This window comes from Salmo salar, chromosome 09 (genome assembly GCF_965601325.2).
Source record: "Salmo salar chromosome 09, fSalSal1, whole genome shotgun sequence".
NCBI classification, from domain to species: domain Eukaryota; kingdom Metazoa; phylum Chordata; class Actinopteri; order Salmoniformes; family Salmonidae; genus Salmo; species Salmo salar.
In genome coordinates this window covers 73826120-73843410 of record NC_138299.1, presented here as the reverse complement: position 1 = coordinate 73843410, position 17291 = coordinate 73826120, and the positions used below count along the sequence as shown (strand labels likewise).

General features: G+C 45.6%; 1 protein-coding gene across 3 annotated transcripts; it reads left to right on the top strand.

The window, feature by feature from the left end:
* Window positions 1-623: 623 nt before the first annotated feature.
* On the top strand, window positions 624-7341 carry LOC106611783 (protocadherin-18). Of its 3 annotated transcripts, none has more exons than XM_014212361.3 (4): window positions 624-3543; window positions 4018-4106; window positions 4421-4536; window positions 5827-7341. In XM_014212361.3, the coding sequence occupies exons 1-4, from the start codon at window positions 1045-1047 to the stop codon at window positions 6774-6776; spliced, it is 3654 nt and encodes a 1217-aa protein (XP_014067836.2). In that variant the 5' UTR covers window positions 624-1044; the 3' UTR covers window positions 6777-7341. The 3 variants fall into 3 exon arrangements, with proteins under 3 accessions (XP_014067836.2, XP_014067835.2, XP_014067834.2); XM_014212360.3 differs by having other exon boundaries at window positions 628-3543; window positions 4051-4106; window positions 4421-4605; XM_014212359.3 differs by having other exon boundaries at window positions 628-3543; window positions 4421-4605.
* Window positions 7342-17291: the final 9950 nt, after the last annotated feature.

Sequence of the window (17291 nt, the reverse complement as noted above, 5' to 3'; positions counted from 1 at the left end):
ACTCGTATAGTCCTCTCTACACACTGGTGGCTTGGAAATGTGAGGCTATGCAACCTTCTTATCACCATGACTTTAGGAACAAAATTGGTAACCAAATTGAATACCCCTTTAGATATTGTGTCCAATGTTACATATGTTGTTCAATGTTTTCCAGTTAAATATACGAGACAACCACATATACAATTCACCTCAAAATAAATAGTGAATTTTTCCTGACAGCTGCGTATAACCAGAGCATAAAAGGCAAGCAGCGCTATTTTGGGGAATATTATATGGAATGTTAAAGTTCTTTGTCATGTTTAACGTAGGAAAAAAAATGACAGTGGCACACGTTTGTGAATTGCAGCTATAACAATATGCGAGTGCCGAGGCAGCCTTGGGTCAATCTGGACATGTTTAAAGTTCTCCCTGAATAATCCCCTTTACCTATTGTTGTGGCACACTTTAAAACTACATCTTTGGGTTGGTCCTCCCGACTTCTGGAATCAATGGGCCCTCTGTGTCGTGAGTGGACATCCTGGATACAGCGAAGGGGCAGCACTTGATTTAGGGAGGGGTGAAGAGGAGAGGGAGGAGGGGTGGGGGAATGTTTTTGTGTGAACTGAGGAAAAAGACGCAGTTTGGGTGAGGGGCGGGCTATCAGGGCCAGTCTGTCTACCGAGACGAGACACAGACGGCAGGAGCGCGCGACAGAGCAGAGCGCACAGCAACACAAGCGGAGCTGCGCCTTTTCTCCTCGCTCAGATTTCCAGACACACACTCACACACAGAGGCGGTGTAAGTGGATGTATGCAACAGATCCGTCTACGATAGCAAGAAAAAACGGCATTTGAGTTGGTGTTCTTTGTTGTAAAATCGAAGCTAAAAAGAAAGCTGTGACCTGGTTCATCTTGGGTTCTCAAATCTCCATCTTTAAGTCGATTTGCGCGACTTTTCACCGACGGTGATTTACTGGTGGGATTTAACATGTCAGACTTTTGAGAAAGCATATTTTTTCAGACCTTGCTCATCTGTGGAACTGTAGCCCTAACCTGGGTGCTGAAGATGGGTGCCAAAATGAATACACCCAGAGGGAATATAGTATTTTCCACTGCACTATTATTATTTTTGGTTGGAATTATGCAGGACGTTTCTGGTAAGAATTTGAAATATAAAGTTTATGAAGAGCAAAAAGTGGGCACAGTGATTGCAAGGCTAAAGGAAGACGTGGCGGGTGTTCTTTCTAAATTACCGAGTTCAGTGTCCTTTCTGTTCCGTGCTATGCAGCGGGGGAGCACTCCGTTTCTGTCGGTTCGGGAGGAGGACGGTGAAATCACCATAGGGACCAAGATTGACCGGGAGAAGATTTGTGAACAGAACCTCAACTGTTCCATCGAATTTGACGTTATCACCCTGCCTACTGAATACCTCCAGCTCTTCCACGTCGAGGTAGAAGTCTTGGACATTAACGATAACTCGCCACAGTTCTCACGTGCCATCATACCCATTGAGATCTCCGAGAGCGCATCTGTGGGAAACCGGATCCAGCTGGACAGCGCCACGGACCCAGACGTGGGAGATAACTCCCTTTACTCTTATTCCCTGACACCGAATCACTTTTTCAAAATCGACATTAGGACCAGAACCGACGGTGCCAAATACGCAGAGCTTGTTGTGGTGAGAGAGCTGGACCGGGAGGTGCAGTCCAACTACCAGTTGCAGCTTACGGCCTCAGACAATGGAGTCCCCCCGAAGTCCGGCTCCACTTTGCTCAAGATAAGCATCTCGGACTCTAATGACAACAGTCCGGCTTTTGACGAGCAGTCTTACGTTATTAATCTCATGGAAAACTCACCACTAGGGACTCTACTGATTGATTTAAACGCCACAGATCCGGATGAGGGCACAAACGGTAAAATAGTTTACTCTTTCAGCAGTCATGTCTCTCCCAAAATACTGGAGACGTTTAAAATCAACCCTGAAAATGGTCAAATCACTTTGATTAAAAAAGTGGACTATGAATCTACGTCATCTTATGAGCTGGACATTCAGGCACAGGATCTGGGTCCCAACTCCATCCCTGGACTTTGTAAAATCGTCATCAAAGTGGTGGACGTGAACGACAACAAACCGGAGATCAACATTAACCTGATGACTCCTGGCAAGGAGGAGGTGGCCTACATCTCGGAGGGCGCGCCAGTGGACACCTTTATAGCACTGGTGCGCGTGGACGACAGTGACACGGGGCTCAACGGTGACGTGGTGTGCCGCCTGCATGGCCACGGTCACTTCCGGCTGCAGAAGACCTATGAGAAGAATTACATGATCCTGACCAACGTGTCTTTGGACAGAGAGAAGAGGTCAGAGTACAGTCTGACGGTCATAGCTGAGGACCGCGGCTCTCCAAGCCTCTCCACAGTCAAACACTTCACTGTACAGGTGTTGGATGAAAACGATAACCCGCCTCGCTTTGAGAAGAGTCGCTACGAGGTCTTCAAGTCAGAGAACAACTCTCCAGGGGCCTACCTGATGACAGTGGTGGCGTCCGACCCTGACCTGGGCACTAACGGTCAGGTGACCTACACGGTGGTGGAAGCTCTGGTCCAGGGAAGCCCCATCTCCACCTACGTCACTATCGACCCGTCCAACGGCGCCATCTACGCTCTACGGAGCTTCGACCACGAGGACGTCAGCCGCATCGCCTTCACCGTCCAGGCACGCGATGGAGGGAACCCCGCCCTCTCCTCCAACGCCACCGTCCTCCTGACCGTGCTCGACGATAACGACAATCCGCCCACCATCCAGTCCCCACCCCTACGAAACCACACCGCCGATCTACCTCTCTGGAGACACGCCTCCGCCGGTCAGCTGGTCACCATCATTAAGGCCACCGACCGCGACACCGGTGCCAACGGCGAGCTGAGCTGCTCCATCGTCGGGGGCAACGAGGAGGGCCTGTTTGTGATGGACGTGCGGCGATGCGAGCTGCGGACCAATGGCAGTCTGGAAGGGGTTCCCAAGGACGTGCTGGAGATCAGGGTGGAGGTGCAGGATAGGGGCACCACCCGCCTGTCCACGGGGGCCCTGCTCCGCCTTTCCCTTCAGGAGAACATGGACATCCTGCCCCCAGGCCTCCCCACGGGCCCAAGCCAGCCACCTCTGGACCTCTCCCTCATCATCATCATCTCCCTGGGGGCTGTGTGTGCCCTGCTACTGGTGGTCATGGTGATGTTCACCACGGCACGCTGCAGCAGGGAAAAGAAGGACCCACGCAACTCGTACAACTGCAGGGTGGCAGAGAACACGTACCAAAACCACCCGAAGAAGCCCTCTAGGCAGATCCACAAGGGAGACATCACCCTGGTCCCCACCGTCAACGGCACCCTGCCCGTACGGGCACACCCACGCTCACCTTCTGCTTCGCCTGCCCCGGAGAGGGGCACCATGGGCAGCCGGCAGAGCCAACACAGCCGCCAGTCGCTTAACAGCCTAGTCACCATCTCCTCCAATCACGTCGCAGAGAACTTTGCTCTGGAACTGGCCCACGCCACGCCCCCTGTCGAGGTAAGAAGAAGAGAGAGTGAGGGTTTCATTTCATATCCTAAGTCTTAGTGATGTATTACTAGATGGTTTAATGAATATGTTATCTGCTAATGGTAGTCTTTGAATCTCTTAAATGCCTTTGGAATAAAATAGACTACCATCGACTATGGATCTACAGAATAAAGAATGACTGAGTTTAAGCTTTGCCTCATATTATGGTGATATGGAAATGTAATGATGTTTATAATTAGGATTTTTGCGTTATATATTTTCTATTTGTGTGCCCCACATTGTGTTATGTTCAGTACGCCGTCCCTTATTTCCCATGATCATCTCATTGTCATGTTTTAGATCATGTCATATCAACCTTCATCCAGCTCATGTGTCCTTATGCCCGTCTGCTCCCATCAGTATTCATTCATTCATTTTCCCCTTTATTTTCACTTTCCTTTCTTTTTTCTTTTTTTTCCCTTCTTTTTTTTTGGGGGATTGTAGCAAGTCTCACAGCTTCTGTCCATGCTCCATCAGGGCCAGTACCAGCCAAGACCCAGTTTCCGTGGCAACAAATACACCAGGAGCTACAGGTAATAACACCCTGTACCTACATCTTAAAATAAACACACCCGAAGGGAATCAGAATGTAGTGTTTAAGAATGTGTGCATAACTCAGTAAGGCTCAAAGGCATATCCTACAATGCTTTACATATTCCTATAAAGCTTTTGGTGCTATTTCCCTCTTAGGCCTATATGTCCCTTGTTCTATTTTAGGACTCATCCTTAATAATTGTATGCAAATACCTCCACTGCACTTAGTTTTGATACATGCATAAGCCTTGAACCATCCTCCAATGTGGTTTTCTATGAAAGTTCAACCATCATTTCTTCTCACCGTCTCCAGGTATGCTCTAAACGACATGGATAAGTTTAGTCTGAAGGACAGTGGTCGTGGTGACAGCGACGCTGGGGACAGTGACTACGAGGCAGGGAGAGAGTCTCCCATCGACAGGCTCCTGGGTGAGGCCTTTACTGAGCTATACCCCCCTGACGGCCAACACAGACCCCATCCACAGCATCCGCATGCAGGTATACACCCCTCACCTCGTCACCCCTCACCCCCATCACCACTCTCCACCGATCCAATATCAACTCCCTTCCTCTACACGGCCGTTCTTTACTGACCTCTACCAACAGTGTGTATACCTGCATGCAGTGTGCATGCAGGTATACCATCCTCACCCCTTTCACAATATCACTCCTCTCACCCATCTTAGCCCTTATCCCTACACTACAGGCCTCCACTGAGCTGTTCCCCATCACACCACCTCACCCCTCCCAATCACCCCTCATCCCCAACACCTCTGAGAGATTCACTCCCCAGCTGCGTATCAGCACAGTGACTGGGTGGGACTGTGGAGGGAGAAAATAGGGAGAATTATCACCCGTTTCTCTGATGAGAAAAAGCTCTCATCTCCTCCACAACACAATTATTTCAGAGTGCGATCAGGCAGCCAGGCAGGCAGGTGGAGAGGCAGGTTGGAGTGGTTTATCGACAGCTTTGAAAGGCGTTTTTTGTAAATCAGTCCGGTTAATCTTTCATCAGCGGGGGAGCCAATCTGCTGCCTGCCTGCATGGCCGCGGCTGCTGTTTTTCTAATGTTCCCCAATGCACTCTTCCTTCATCAGCTCTAAGATGTATTACAAATGGTCCTTTTATGGTAATGAGAGCGTAATGGAGTCCCTGAATAGTATGAGTGAAGAACCAGCGCTCTTTAATGAAGGCTTTAACTTGGCATATTTGATTTGTCTAATTTATTCTTCAGAGATTTTTCATTTGAAGATTTAATATTGAATAGACGTGACATGAAAGGGAAAAATGCAGGCTTTTGAATGAGTAATAGTAGCCATTGATCTGGCCTAGTGAATTGTCCCGACATGTTAATTGCATGTTATAGGTAGTATGCTCTCTCCCAGAGAGTGCTGTTCTATCTAATTAGCTTAGATTTCAACCCATGTTTGAACCCAGATCACACAACTGTGTTTAAAGATGAATGGATATCAAATGTTTGATGTTAAAAGACTGTATGAAAGACAATCTCTCATCTCCTCCCTTCAAAACCACTCCCCAATTCTATGCCCGCTCATCACAAGTCTATCAACAAAAGAACAGTAATACCCAGAACAATCTATGATGTGTGTATGTTTAAATGCATGGCCACATGGGGCCCACCTTCTATGTATTTCATCTATGCAGTGCCTTGTGACTGTATCCCTGACCATGTCTCTCTCTCTCTCTCTCTCTCTGTAGCGATGAGACTGTGCACTGAGGAGTGTCGTGTCCTGGGTCATTCTGACCAGTGCTGGATGCCTCCCCTGCCCTCCCCAGCCTCCTCTGACTACCGCAGCAACCTCTTCATCCCAGGAGATGACCCCCGCCAGGCCAGAGACCCCGAGCAGCCCCCACAGTCCTCCGACCCCGCTCACCCTCATGCCCAACGCAGCAACCAGAGCTTCTCCACCTTTGGCAAGGACAACCAGGAGGGGGCCGAGGAGGGAGAGGCGGAAGATGGGGGAGAGGAGGGGGAGGACCTGTGTGGAACCACCTCCCTGCTGTCAGAGATGAGCAGCGTGTTCCAGAGGCTCCTCCCCCCGTCGCTGGACTCCTACGTCCAGGTCAGTGAGACCCAGAAGGGAGGTGCGAGTGTGGGGGGTGTAGGTGTCCCAATGACGGGGTCACTGGACAGGAGGAGGGGTCACTTACCAGGTAAGCCCAGTGCTGCAGCCCACCAGCAAGGTGTGGCAGCGTGGGCTGCCAACACCCACTTCCAGAACCCCGGATCTAGCATCGGGCCCTCAGGACATCCACACCCCCAGAACGGCAGCTACCACACCCTCAAACCCAGCACCAAGCTCAGCCCCCAGAACAACCACAAGAACCAGGTCGTTGGGCACGGACAGCACGCCCCCACCCCCAAGAACAGCCCTCTCCTCACTGCCCTGGTTAGCCCTACCCTGGTGGTACCCTCCCTGGCCCCTGCCCCCATCCCTGTCCCTGTCCCCCTCCCGGGGCCTTGCGGTAAGTGGCTCCCAGCCATGGAGGAGATCCCAGAGAACTTTGAGGAGGATGAGTTTGACTCAGTGCTGGGGCAGCTGGGACACCTGCAGGGGAAGAGGAGCGACAGCCGCCATGAGTTGATGGACGCCAGCGAGCTAGTGGCTGAGATCAACAAACTGTTACAGGACGTCCGGCAGAGCTAGACATTCTTAAATACCCTCCACTCAACACCTTTGAACTCTGACCTCCAACTTCCTGACCTCCTGTCAGGAGTCCTGCCATGTTTATGGAGGGGGAGCTGAGGAGTCTGGGTAGGAAAAAAGAAAAGAGAAACAAACTAAAGATATAGACCTGCAATTGTCATTAGAGTTGCATTTCTAACGTATTTGTGTTTTGTGAATGCTAAATATCCAAATAATGTTTGTATTTTCTGGTTTGGTACACAATGTACACAATGTGACTGTATTTATCTTTGTATTTTAAAAATACATTTGTATTCTTATATTTATTTAAAAATATGTACATAAACTTAATCAATCAGAATTATATTTTTATATACTGAATGCATGTTAAATGGGAGGAAAAAAAATCAAGATTTTGACATGCAACTGAAAATCTACATATTTAATATTGTCTTTTGTGAAATGTTTTTTTATGTCACTATTATTATATGTATACGTGAATATATTCATTATTGGACACAAGTCTTTGTGGTGCATTGTGGGAACGTGTGGAGAAACACAAATAAAGTGGAAGACACAGAACTAATATGAGTTTGTCTCTGTTTAATCTTTGACTAATGTTGTCATTGTATTAGAGGAAGGATGTCAGAGACAGATCTATTAACTACACAGAGAAAAAATATAAACTCAACATGTAAAGTGTTGGTCCCATGTTTCATGAGCTGAAATAAAAGATCCCAGAAATGTTCCATACGCGCAAAAAGCTTATTTCTCCAAAATGTTGTGCACACATTTGTTTACATCCCTGTTAGTGAGCGTTTCTCCTTAGCCAAGATAATCTATCCACCTAACAGGTATGGCATATCAAGAAGCTGATTAAACAGCATGATCATTACACAGGTGCCCTTTGTGCTGGGGCCAATAAAAGGCCACTTGAAAATGTGCAGTTTTGTCACACAACACAATGTCACCGATGTCTCAAGTTTTGAGCGAGCATGCAGTTGGCATGCTGACTGCAGAAATGTCCCCTAGAGCTGTTGCCAGGGAAATTCTAATGTTCATTTCTTGTTTTAGAGAATTTGGCAGTACGTCCAATCAGCCTCACAACCACAGAACACTTGTAACTACGCCAGCCTAGGACCTCCACATCTGGCTTCTTCACCTGCGGGAATGTCTGAGTGGGAGAGTATTTCTGTCTGTAATAATGCCAATTTGTGGGGAAAAACTCTTTCTGATTGGCTGGGCGTGGCTCCCCAATGGGTGGGCCTGGCTGCCAAGTGGGTGGGCCTATGCCCTCCAAGGCCCAGCCATGGCTGCGCCCCTGCCTATTCATGAGAAATCCATAGATTAGGGCCTAATTCATTTATTTCAATTGACTGATTTCCTCATATGAACTGTAACTTAGTAAAATCTTTGAAATTGTTACATGTTGCATTTATATTTTTGTTCAGTATAAATTAAATGTTTCCATAGGAGGTTGAGAACCTTCGCTGATCTCCCAACATTTGTCATACAGAAGGATATTAGAGGCATGGCCTTGGTATCATGTGTGTGTGTGTGTGTGTGTGTGTGTGTGTGTGTGTGTGTGTGTGTGTGTGTGTGTGTGTGTGTGAATTTATATTCCTACAAAGAGATGCTGATAGCACAATACTGTCTAAATTTGCTGGTCATGGCTCATATCAATGCATCTTCCCAGACACGCTAGACCCACTCCAATTCACATACCGCCCCAACAGATCCACAGATGACACAATCTCTATTACACTCCAAAATGTCCTCTCCCACCTGGACAAGATTAACACCTATGTGAGAATGCTGTTCATCGACTACAGCTCAGCGTTCAACACGATAGTGCTCTCCAAACTCATCACTAAGCTCAGGACCCTGGGACTGAACACTTCCCTCTGCAACTGGATCCAGGACTTCCTGACGGACGGGTAGACAACAACACATCCACCACACTGACCCTCAAAACAGGGACCCCCTCAGTGGTGCATGCTTAGCCCCTGTACTTCCTGCGTGGCCGCGCACGATTCCCAACACCATCGTTAAGTTTGCTGACGACACAACAGGGGTTGGCCTGATCACAGACAACGATGAGACAGCTTATAGGAAGGAGGTCAGAGACCTGGCAGTGTGGTGCCAGGACAACAACCTCTCCCTCAGAGCCAGCAAAGACAAATTAGCTAATCGTGGACAACAGGAAACGGAGGGCCGAGCATGTCCCCATCCACATCAACGGGGCTGGAGTGGTGCTGACATATGGAATTGTTTTAAGATGGTCATACCATGGATCCTTTAGCTATTTGACTTAGAATTTTAGGACTCCTTTATGTATAAATAATGTTATTTTTATTGATAAATCCCATAGAAATGCATTGAATAACATTGATAAATGGTAATACGGTTTTGAAGTATCTGTCCTATATCAAGGAGACCTAATAAAGCTGAGGAAATATATACATATATATATATATTTTACACATATTTAACCATTTTTTGGGTTGGCACAAAACTACATGTACCTCCATACTGAAACTGACTGATTTTTATGGGGATTCTTTTTGTTATGTTACTTATATTGACGCACAGGTGCGTCAGTAGACTCTAGGGGGATATTATGATTTATCCTGTTGCCTAGTCACTTTATCCCTACCTATATGTACATTCTGTATCTACTTCAATTACCTCGTACCCCTGCATGTCGACTCGGTACTGGTACCCCGTGTAGCCAAGTTATCGTTTCTCATTTTGTATGTATTCATTATGTTATTATTTCTCTAAGTTTTTTCGCTCTGCATTGTTGGGAAGGGCCCGTAAATAAGCATTTCACTGTTATTCTACACCTGTTGTTTACGAAGCATGTGACAAATAACATTTGATTTGATTGATTTAGATTTCCATGAGAAGAGATAAATATGAGCTCGCCCTATTGGTGAAAAGAGCTCACTATTGGTCCAATAGCGGTCAGTTCTCCTCCAGCTTACTGCTCTTGGATATAACAGTCAGAGCTTCTCTTATTCATGTCCTAGATATTTGGAGGGAGGCTGTTCATGCCAATATAGTGTTCCCTCCTATTTTCCTCCTGGTGGATGGCTGATACGATACCTACAGGTGTTAATAGTGCACTGAAAAACCTTGGTTCTATCATCACCGCTTACTCCTGCTTCTTCTGATGACTTCACCCATCTGAAGGTCTGAGGCTCAGTTTGAAACAAAACAGAGCCCCCTGGAGGCCCTATTGAAGTACTGCATGAGCAGGTTCCAACATTTGCAAGAAACTGGAGCTGAATTCACCTCACGCTCTCAACCCTGTAGTCGAAATAATTCACAGACACTCCACCGTGGCGCTACCTACAAACCGAAGACATTCACTCACTCATTCAGCATGTCAAAATAAACCAGATGAGGTTAACTGTACCGTACGAGAAAACATTTAGTGTGGTAGTATATTTAGTTTTGACATTTCAGTCATTTAGTAGACGTTCTATGACCTCTGAACCTTTGTGGGTCTGTATTTGACCCATCTGTATTTTACCCATTATACATGTATTGTACCTTTCCCACACTGAGCCCATAACCTGCTAAAATAACTGACTCTTTTCTTGCAAAGATAAGGTGTGACGGAAGAAACCACTAGAGCTACAACACAATTATCAAGAGCGCATTGTTTTCGGTGTTTCTACCTCGCCTCAAGTTAATGTTTACACATTAGTCTGTATATATATCAGGTAGGTAGCTACCATTAAAGGCCTTTTTTTCCCGAGTGGAAGAGCGAATGGAAGAGGCACGGAGAGGTAGCAGGAGAGAACGAGGGAGTACTAGATGGAGGGAATGAGAGCAGAGGCAGCGGTAGAGGACGGGAGAGGTAGTGGGAGAGAAAATGTGAGAGAGAGTGTGCCTGTGACAGAGAGAGTAAGAGGTAGAAACAGAGATGGGCTGCAGGGAGGGAGAGCAGAATGACATAACTACAGAGAGCAGTGGAGGGATAGAAAGAGAACAGGGATAGAGGGAAAGAGGTAGGGATGAGGGTGAGAATAGAGAAACAGAGAGAGACAGAGGGATAGAGAGAGGGAAGGATAGAGAAAGAGAACGATAAAGAAACACAGGAGAGAGAGAGAGAGAGAGAGAGAGAGAGAGAGAGAGAGAGAGAGAGAGAGGGGGGGCAGGGATAATGAGAGAGAGGGCGGGATAGAGAGAGGAAAAGCCAGCGGGGTATTGTTAGGAGAACACAGAGCTGTACACCGGAGTCTGTTGTGTAAAAGGAAGCCAGCGTTTGGCATTTCATGTTGTCAGCCGTTTTTCCTGAATGCTGCTTAACATATCCTCTCTGACTACACCCCCTCCCTTCTCTCTCACCCCTTTGCAGACGACTGCACCCTGCAAAATACCCCATCTAACCGAACCCCATAATCTGCACTCCACTCAATACTGTCAAGGTCCAGCTGCACTAGACGTGGTGTCATAATCTGCGAGGTTTTGTTGGGACTGGTCTGACTTTTCAACAGCATCCACATTTGTATTGACTTCGCACAAAGACACACACGTGACAGAAACAGACTGATTAAAGTAATTTGTCATGAAAAGAAAACAAGGCCATCTGGTCCATAATCATCAGCCATTTTCAAGGTAACAGTACTTAATCACATTCTCCTGTATAACCAGTCTGTTGTTTGTCTGCCAATCAGGCCCTACTCTATTGGGTGCCTGTCAGTGTGTTGTCAGTCAGTGGCTCTTCAGTTCATCTCTTCTGTTGTTTTTTCATGTGTTTTCACAGCAAGTCAGCTGTAGGAGAGCCATGCTAAGGGCCAAGAGCAGTGCATAGGAGCTTTGGGATATGGACACACAGGCGAGAGACACTCCAGTGAGAGAATCACTGTTTATTATGCTGCTGATGGACCCTAACCCTCTGCTAACCAGCCAGGCAGCACCTCTCATTACCATCATCTCTCTGGCGGAGGTGGGTAGTGTCTGTGTGTGTGTACACATTCATGAATACGCACACACACACACACACACACACACACACACACACACACACACACACACACACACACACACACACACACACACACACACACACACACACACACACACACACACACACACACACACACACACACACACACACACTCACACACACACACACACACACACAAACACGCACATCAACACAACACAAACACACACACACACATTACACACACACGGACACTATCCTCATCAGAATTTACAGAACACTGGCAAAGACAGGTGGAAATAACATTAGAATACAAATCTCTGGAAACAGCAAATTCCACTTCCTGGGCAAAACCATTGCTACAATTATCAGGGGTGCACCATCATACAATAACAGAATCTGTGGGAAAAAAGGGTGCTCGTTTCTCAAGCATTCCAGGACAGACAAGTCCGCGGGCTCGCCCGACGTGTAGAAGCGGAACTTAGAGAAATGGCAACACACAAGACAAACACGAAGTAAACACTCAAAATAAACGCACAAACTGAAGTAAAGCAATTTCACTCGAAATACAGAGGCATTTAGCAGTTGTTTAAAGAGGACTGCCCTTAAAAAGCAGCAAATCCCTTTGAAAATGGCCTATGTGGCATCGATATGAGTCAGAAACATTGATTCTAGTGTCAAAATTGTCTACAAAGTGTAAATAGGATCATTTTGGTCATAACGTCGGTTTTGTTAAATACAGAGTTTGGAACATCAGTGAGTCACAATGGGTAAATGAAGATTGGGTTTTGATTTGATGATGTCCATTTGCTCACTAACATGGTGAACAGCTGCAGTGATTGCTCTCTATCCAGTAGCATACACAGTGAGACAGACCTGCCCTGCAGCTCCGACTTTGCTTAAATAAGACAACACATAGCAAAACATTTTACTTGAGAAATACTGCACCAAACACCTTAGTTAGATGTAAAATTGCGCAACCAAAACTAAAATGTAAATTATTTACAGATTTCTTGAGGTATCTTAGATTCAATGTGTATATTTTGAGGAAGTTAAATAGGCTTCCCGGGGGAACAAACGTCAGGAAACACCTCCAAGACTGAAATCTCATTTTTATAATGAGCAACAGAAAAACACACGTGCCAACCAACGTGTTCAGTGGCTCTTTAAAATCAGTAGCAAAGTTGGAGAATATTAGTTTAATGAAATACAACTTCACTGTAATGTAGGCCTTTTCCCCTGGCCTTGTCCTATGCAACATCATTTGAAAATTCAGCTGGATGTCTGTCTGCTTGCATTCCGAAAACAAATTCCCAAAAGTACAGCTGTTAGCCAAGCAGAAATACTAAAAATGTAGTATAAATCACTGTCCCAAAATTATCAATAAAATCAATTAATTCTCTGTAAAACTGCCCTTTTCAAGGTGTCCCCTCTGATCGTTGAGCTACAGTGTTGCTAATGACTGGGGAAGTGCAAAACCGTTTATCATTTACACTAGGAATCAAATAGAGGTAAACAGAGCAAACGGAAAGAAACGGGGAGGACCGATCTAATTTTGTCCAATAGAAACTCTCATTTATGTTGCAAAATGTTTTCCGTATGGAGTAAACTGTTTCAGTTGCAAAACGTTTTGCAGCAGACTAAACATTTTGCAATGGAATCCGACAAATGAATACACCCCAGGTTGTCAGGACGGTTGCCAGGTGTGCATCGCAAGTAACTAACTCTGTGGTGTCGTGTGTTTTTTTTGGGCAGGACCATGAAGGAGTACAGAGGTTGCCGGAGTAAGGGAAAATAGCGTCCCTTGAGAGGATAAGAACGAGATGTATGTCAGGAGAAGTGCAGTAGTATAAGAAGACGTATAATTGGAATACGGAGGAGGAATTGGAGGGAAAAAGAGAGGCAGAGGAGGTCAAAGAAAGTGAGGGAGGTAGAGGGTGAACTTGACTCAACTTGACTCAGTTGAAGATGGTAGAAAAAAGGGAGATGGTTTGTCGAAGAATGGCGGAAAGTTTAAGCAAATTAAGCTGTACGAGGTCTGGAGGAGAAATGGAAGTGAATGAGGGCGAATTATCAGAGGTGGTAGGTGTGGGGAAGTTCTCGGAGCCCGAGGCTTGCACCGATGGTCAGGATAAAGATGTGTCTGTGACGGAAGGAGTGACATTTTTGGAGAAAGTGGACACCTGCCTTTTGGCTGATCCATATGTGGTTTCAGGGTGGGTGAAAACGGAGTTAGGTGCTGTGGAATCGGTGTATGTACTGCGAAGTGGTCTTGTGATAATTGTTTGTGTTTCTGCCGGACAGAGGGAGCGGGCGCTCCGCGCCACACAAATGGGGACAATAAGAAAAGGGTGCCATTGAAAGGTGTGGTTACTAGGGTAGCTGTAAATGTGAAAGTGGACCAACTGAAGGGAAAGATTCCCGGTGTTTGTGATGCTCATCGTTTGTTGTGTCACAGACAGGGGGCGTGAGTGGTGAAACAGAAGAGTCATTGTCTGTTCTTTTGAGTTTTGATGTTGAGTGCCCGACAAAGTGATGTTAGGATATTTCAATTATCCCGTACAAGCTTTTGTGCCATATCCATTATGTTGTTACAGGTGTCAAGCTTATGGGCATGTGGCAGCAGCGTGTAGGAGGGAGATTCCTAGGTGTGAGAAGTGTGCAGAAGGGCATGAGACAAAGGAATGTGTAGTATTGGGGAAAGAAGCGACATGGGCTAATTGTAGGGGTGCCCATGGGGCTGGGGATCATAAATGTCCGGTGCAAGAGAGGCAGGTTGAGGTTTCCAGGGTTAGAGTGGTGCAGAAGTTGTCGTATGCTGAGGCAATGAAGAAAGTAGAGGAAGATGACGCAAGGGGGAAGGATCCTGAGAAGATTTGTGTGAGTAGTACGTCTGTACCGGACAATTTTTAGCGTTCATAGCAATGGTTATCATCTGTACCGCAGGGATGGAATGTACAGTATTCATCCTGCTTGACTTATTCAACATTTAGTTGTGTTACAGCCTGAATTCAAAACGGATTTAAAAAAAAATGTCTCACCCATCTACACATCTATCCATAATGACAAAGTGAAAACATGTTTTTAGAAATGCTCACACAAATGCAGAAGTATCCCACATCCCTGAGTCAATGCATTGTAAAAGCACCTTTGGCAGCGATTACAGCTGTGAGTCTTTCTGGGTAAGTCGCTAAGAGCTTTGCACACCTGGATTGTGCAACATTTGGCAATTACTATTTAAAACATTATTCAAGCTGTGAAATTGGTTGTTGATCATTGCTAGAAAACCATTTGAAGGTTTTGCCATAGATTTTCAACTAGATTTAATTCAAAACTGTAACTCAGCCACTCAGGAACATTCACTGTTTATTGGTAAGCAACCCCACTGTAAACTTGGCTGAGGTTATTGCCCTGCTGGAAGCTGAATTCATCTCACAGTGTCTGGTGGAAAGCAGACTGAACCATGTTTTCCGCTGGGATTTTGTCTGTGCTTAGCTCCATTCCATTTCTTTTTCATCCTGAAAAACTCCCAAGTCCTTAACGATTACAAGCACAGACATAACAAAATGTATCCAGCACTATGCTTGGAGATATGGATGGTGGTAGTCAGTAATGTGTTGTATTGGATTTGCCCCAAACATAACACTTTGTTGCAGTATTACTTTAGTGCCTTGTTGCAAACAGGATGCATGTTTTGAATATTTGTATTCTGTACAGGCTTCCTTCTTTTCACTCTGTCAATTAGGTTAGTATTATGGAGTAACTACAATGTTGTTGATCCATCCTCAGTTTTCACCTATCACAGCCATTAAACTCTGTCACCATTGGCCTCATGGTGAAATTCCTGAGCTGTTTCCTTCCTCTTCTGCAATCTTTGTAGTGACTGGGTGTATTAATACACCATCCAATGTGTAATTAATAATTTCACCATGCTCAGAGGGATATTCAATGGCTGTTTTTTTGTTTGTTTACCCATCTACCAATAGGTGTCCTTCTTTGCGAAGCATTGGAAAACCTCCCTGGTCTTTGTGGTTGAATCTGTGTTTGAAATTCACTGCTCGACTGAGGGCCCTTATAGATAAGACGAGGTAGTCATTAAAAAAATCATGTTAAATACTATTATTCCACACAATAGTCCAACTTATGTGACTTGTTCAGCAGATTTGGACTCCTGCACATATTTAGGCTTGCCACAAAAAAGGGGTTGAATACATTTCAGCTTTTAATCTTTTATTAATTCATTTTTTTTTGCAAAAAAACATAATTCCACTTTGACATTATGAGGTATTGTGTGTAGGCCAGTGACCAAAAATCTCAATTTAATACATTTTAAATACAGGCTGTAACACAACAAAATGTGGAAAAAGTCAAGTGGTGTGAATACTTTCTGAAGTCACAATAAGTCGCAGAAAACAGAGGTTGTGGTGGCAGCTGCAGAGAAGTATTTAGGTGTACGAGGCTTGACGTCAGAAAGGTTACAGGGTGTGTTGAGTAGTGGTGTCTCGTCCTTCCAGGCCGTTGGCCTGGGTAGGACTAAATAGGTTTGAATGGTGGAATAGGGTAGTGGGTTTTAAAGAGTGTAGGGTTAGATGGCATCGTATTATTTAAATGTATTTTTTTATTTATTTAAAGTATAAGGGATTTATACCCCAGTCTAGTTGGTGCCAGTAATACTACATTTATTGGATACCAACCACAGTTAAATCTCATAAAGAAGAAGTGTTTTTGGCTATTTTGGTGCTAGCCATTTTGCTCAAAAGACCTGGCAACCCTGCATTTCCAGGTAGCTACTAGTTGTCAGAAAAGGGGGGGGGGGGGGGACCTCGAAAGAGGCAGGACTTATTTTATTGATAATTTTGAGAACATTCATTTTAGGCCTATGTTTATTTCACCTTCAGTTCCCACGTATAACAACCTGCCAAGCCTCCAAGGAATTCCAGGTCATGCCTTTGGTGATGGGAAATGTTTTTCAGAGACAGGTAAACCAGAGGACTGCTAAATATTCTGGGTACGAGTAGGCAGTACGGGATTCCAATCCACAGGAGGCTAACCTGTCACCATCACAGTGTGTGTGTGTGTGTGTGTGTGTGTGTGTGTGTGTGTGTGTGTGTGTGTGTGTGTGTGTGTGTGTGTGTGTGTGGGTAGGTAGGTAAGTAGGTAGGTATACTCTGGGGTCAGTGTTAGTCCAGTGTAATCCCCTTGCATGTCTGTAAACACCTTGCTGGACGGTGCTGCCAGGGTTTATTAGCGGAACGATTTGGTGTTGCTTCTGTTAGAGGCCACCCAGAGAAGACATGGAGAACGACGAATGAGGACAAGATGAAGATGGCAGGAACCACCTTGAATGTGGACAAGATGAAGATGGCAGGAACCACCTTGAATGTGGACAAGATGAAGATGGCAGGAACCACCTTGAATGTGGACAAGATGAAGATGGCAGTAACCACCTTGAATGTGGACAAGATGAAGATTTCAGGAACCACCTTGAATGTGGACAAGATGAAGATGGCAGTAACCACCTTGAATGTGGACAAGATGAAGATGGCAGTAACCACCTTGAATGTGGACAAGATGAA

Coding starts and splice junctions, on each gene's coding strand:
- LOC106611783 (XM_014212359.3), top strand. CDS start 1,045: ATGGGTGCCAAAATGAATACACCCAGAGGGAATATAGTATTTTCCACT. Junction 4,107..4,420: donor AAATACACCAGGAGCTACAG/GTAATAACACCC, acceptor CACCGTCTCCAG/GTATGCTCTAAACGACATGG. Junction 4,606..5,826: donor TCCACAGCATCCGCATGCAG/GTATACACCCCT, acceptor CTCTCTCTGTAG/CGATGAGACTGTGCACTGAG.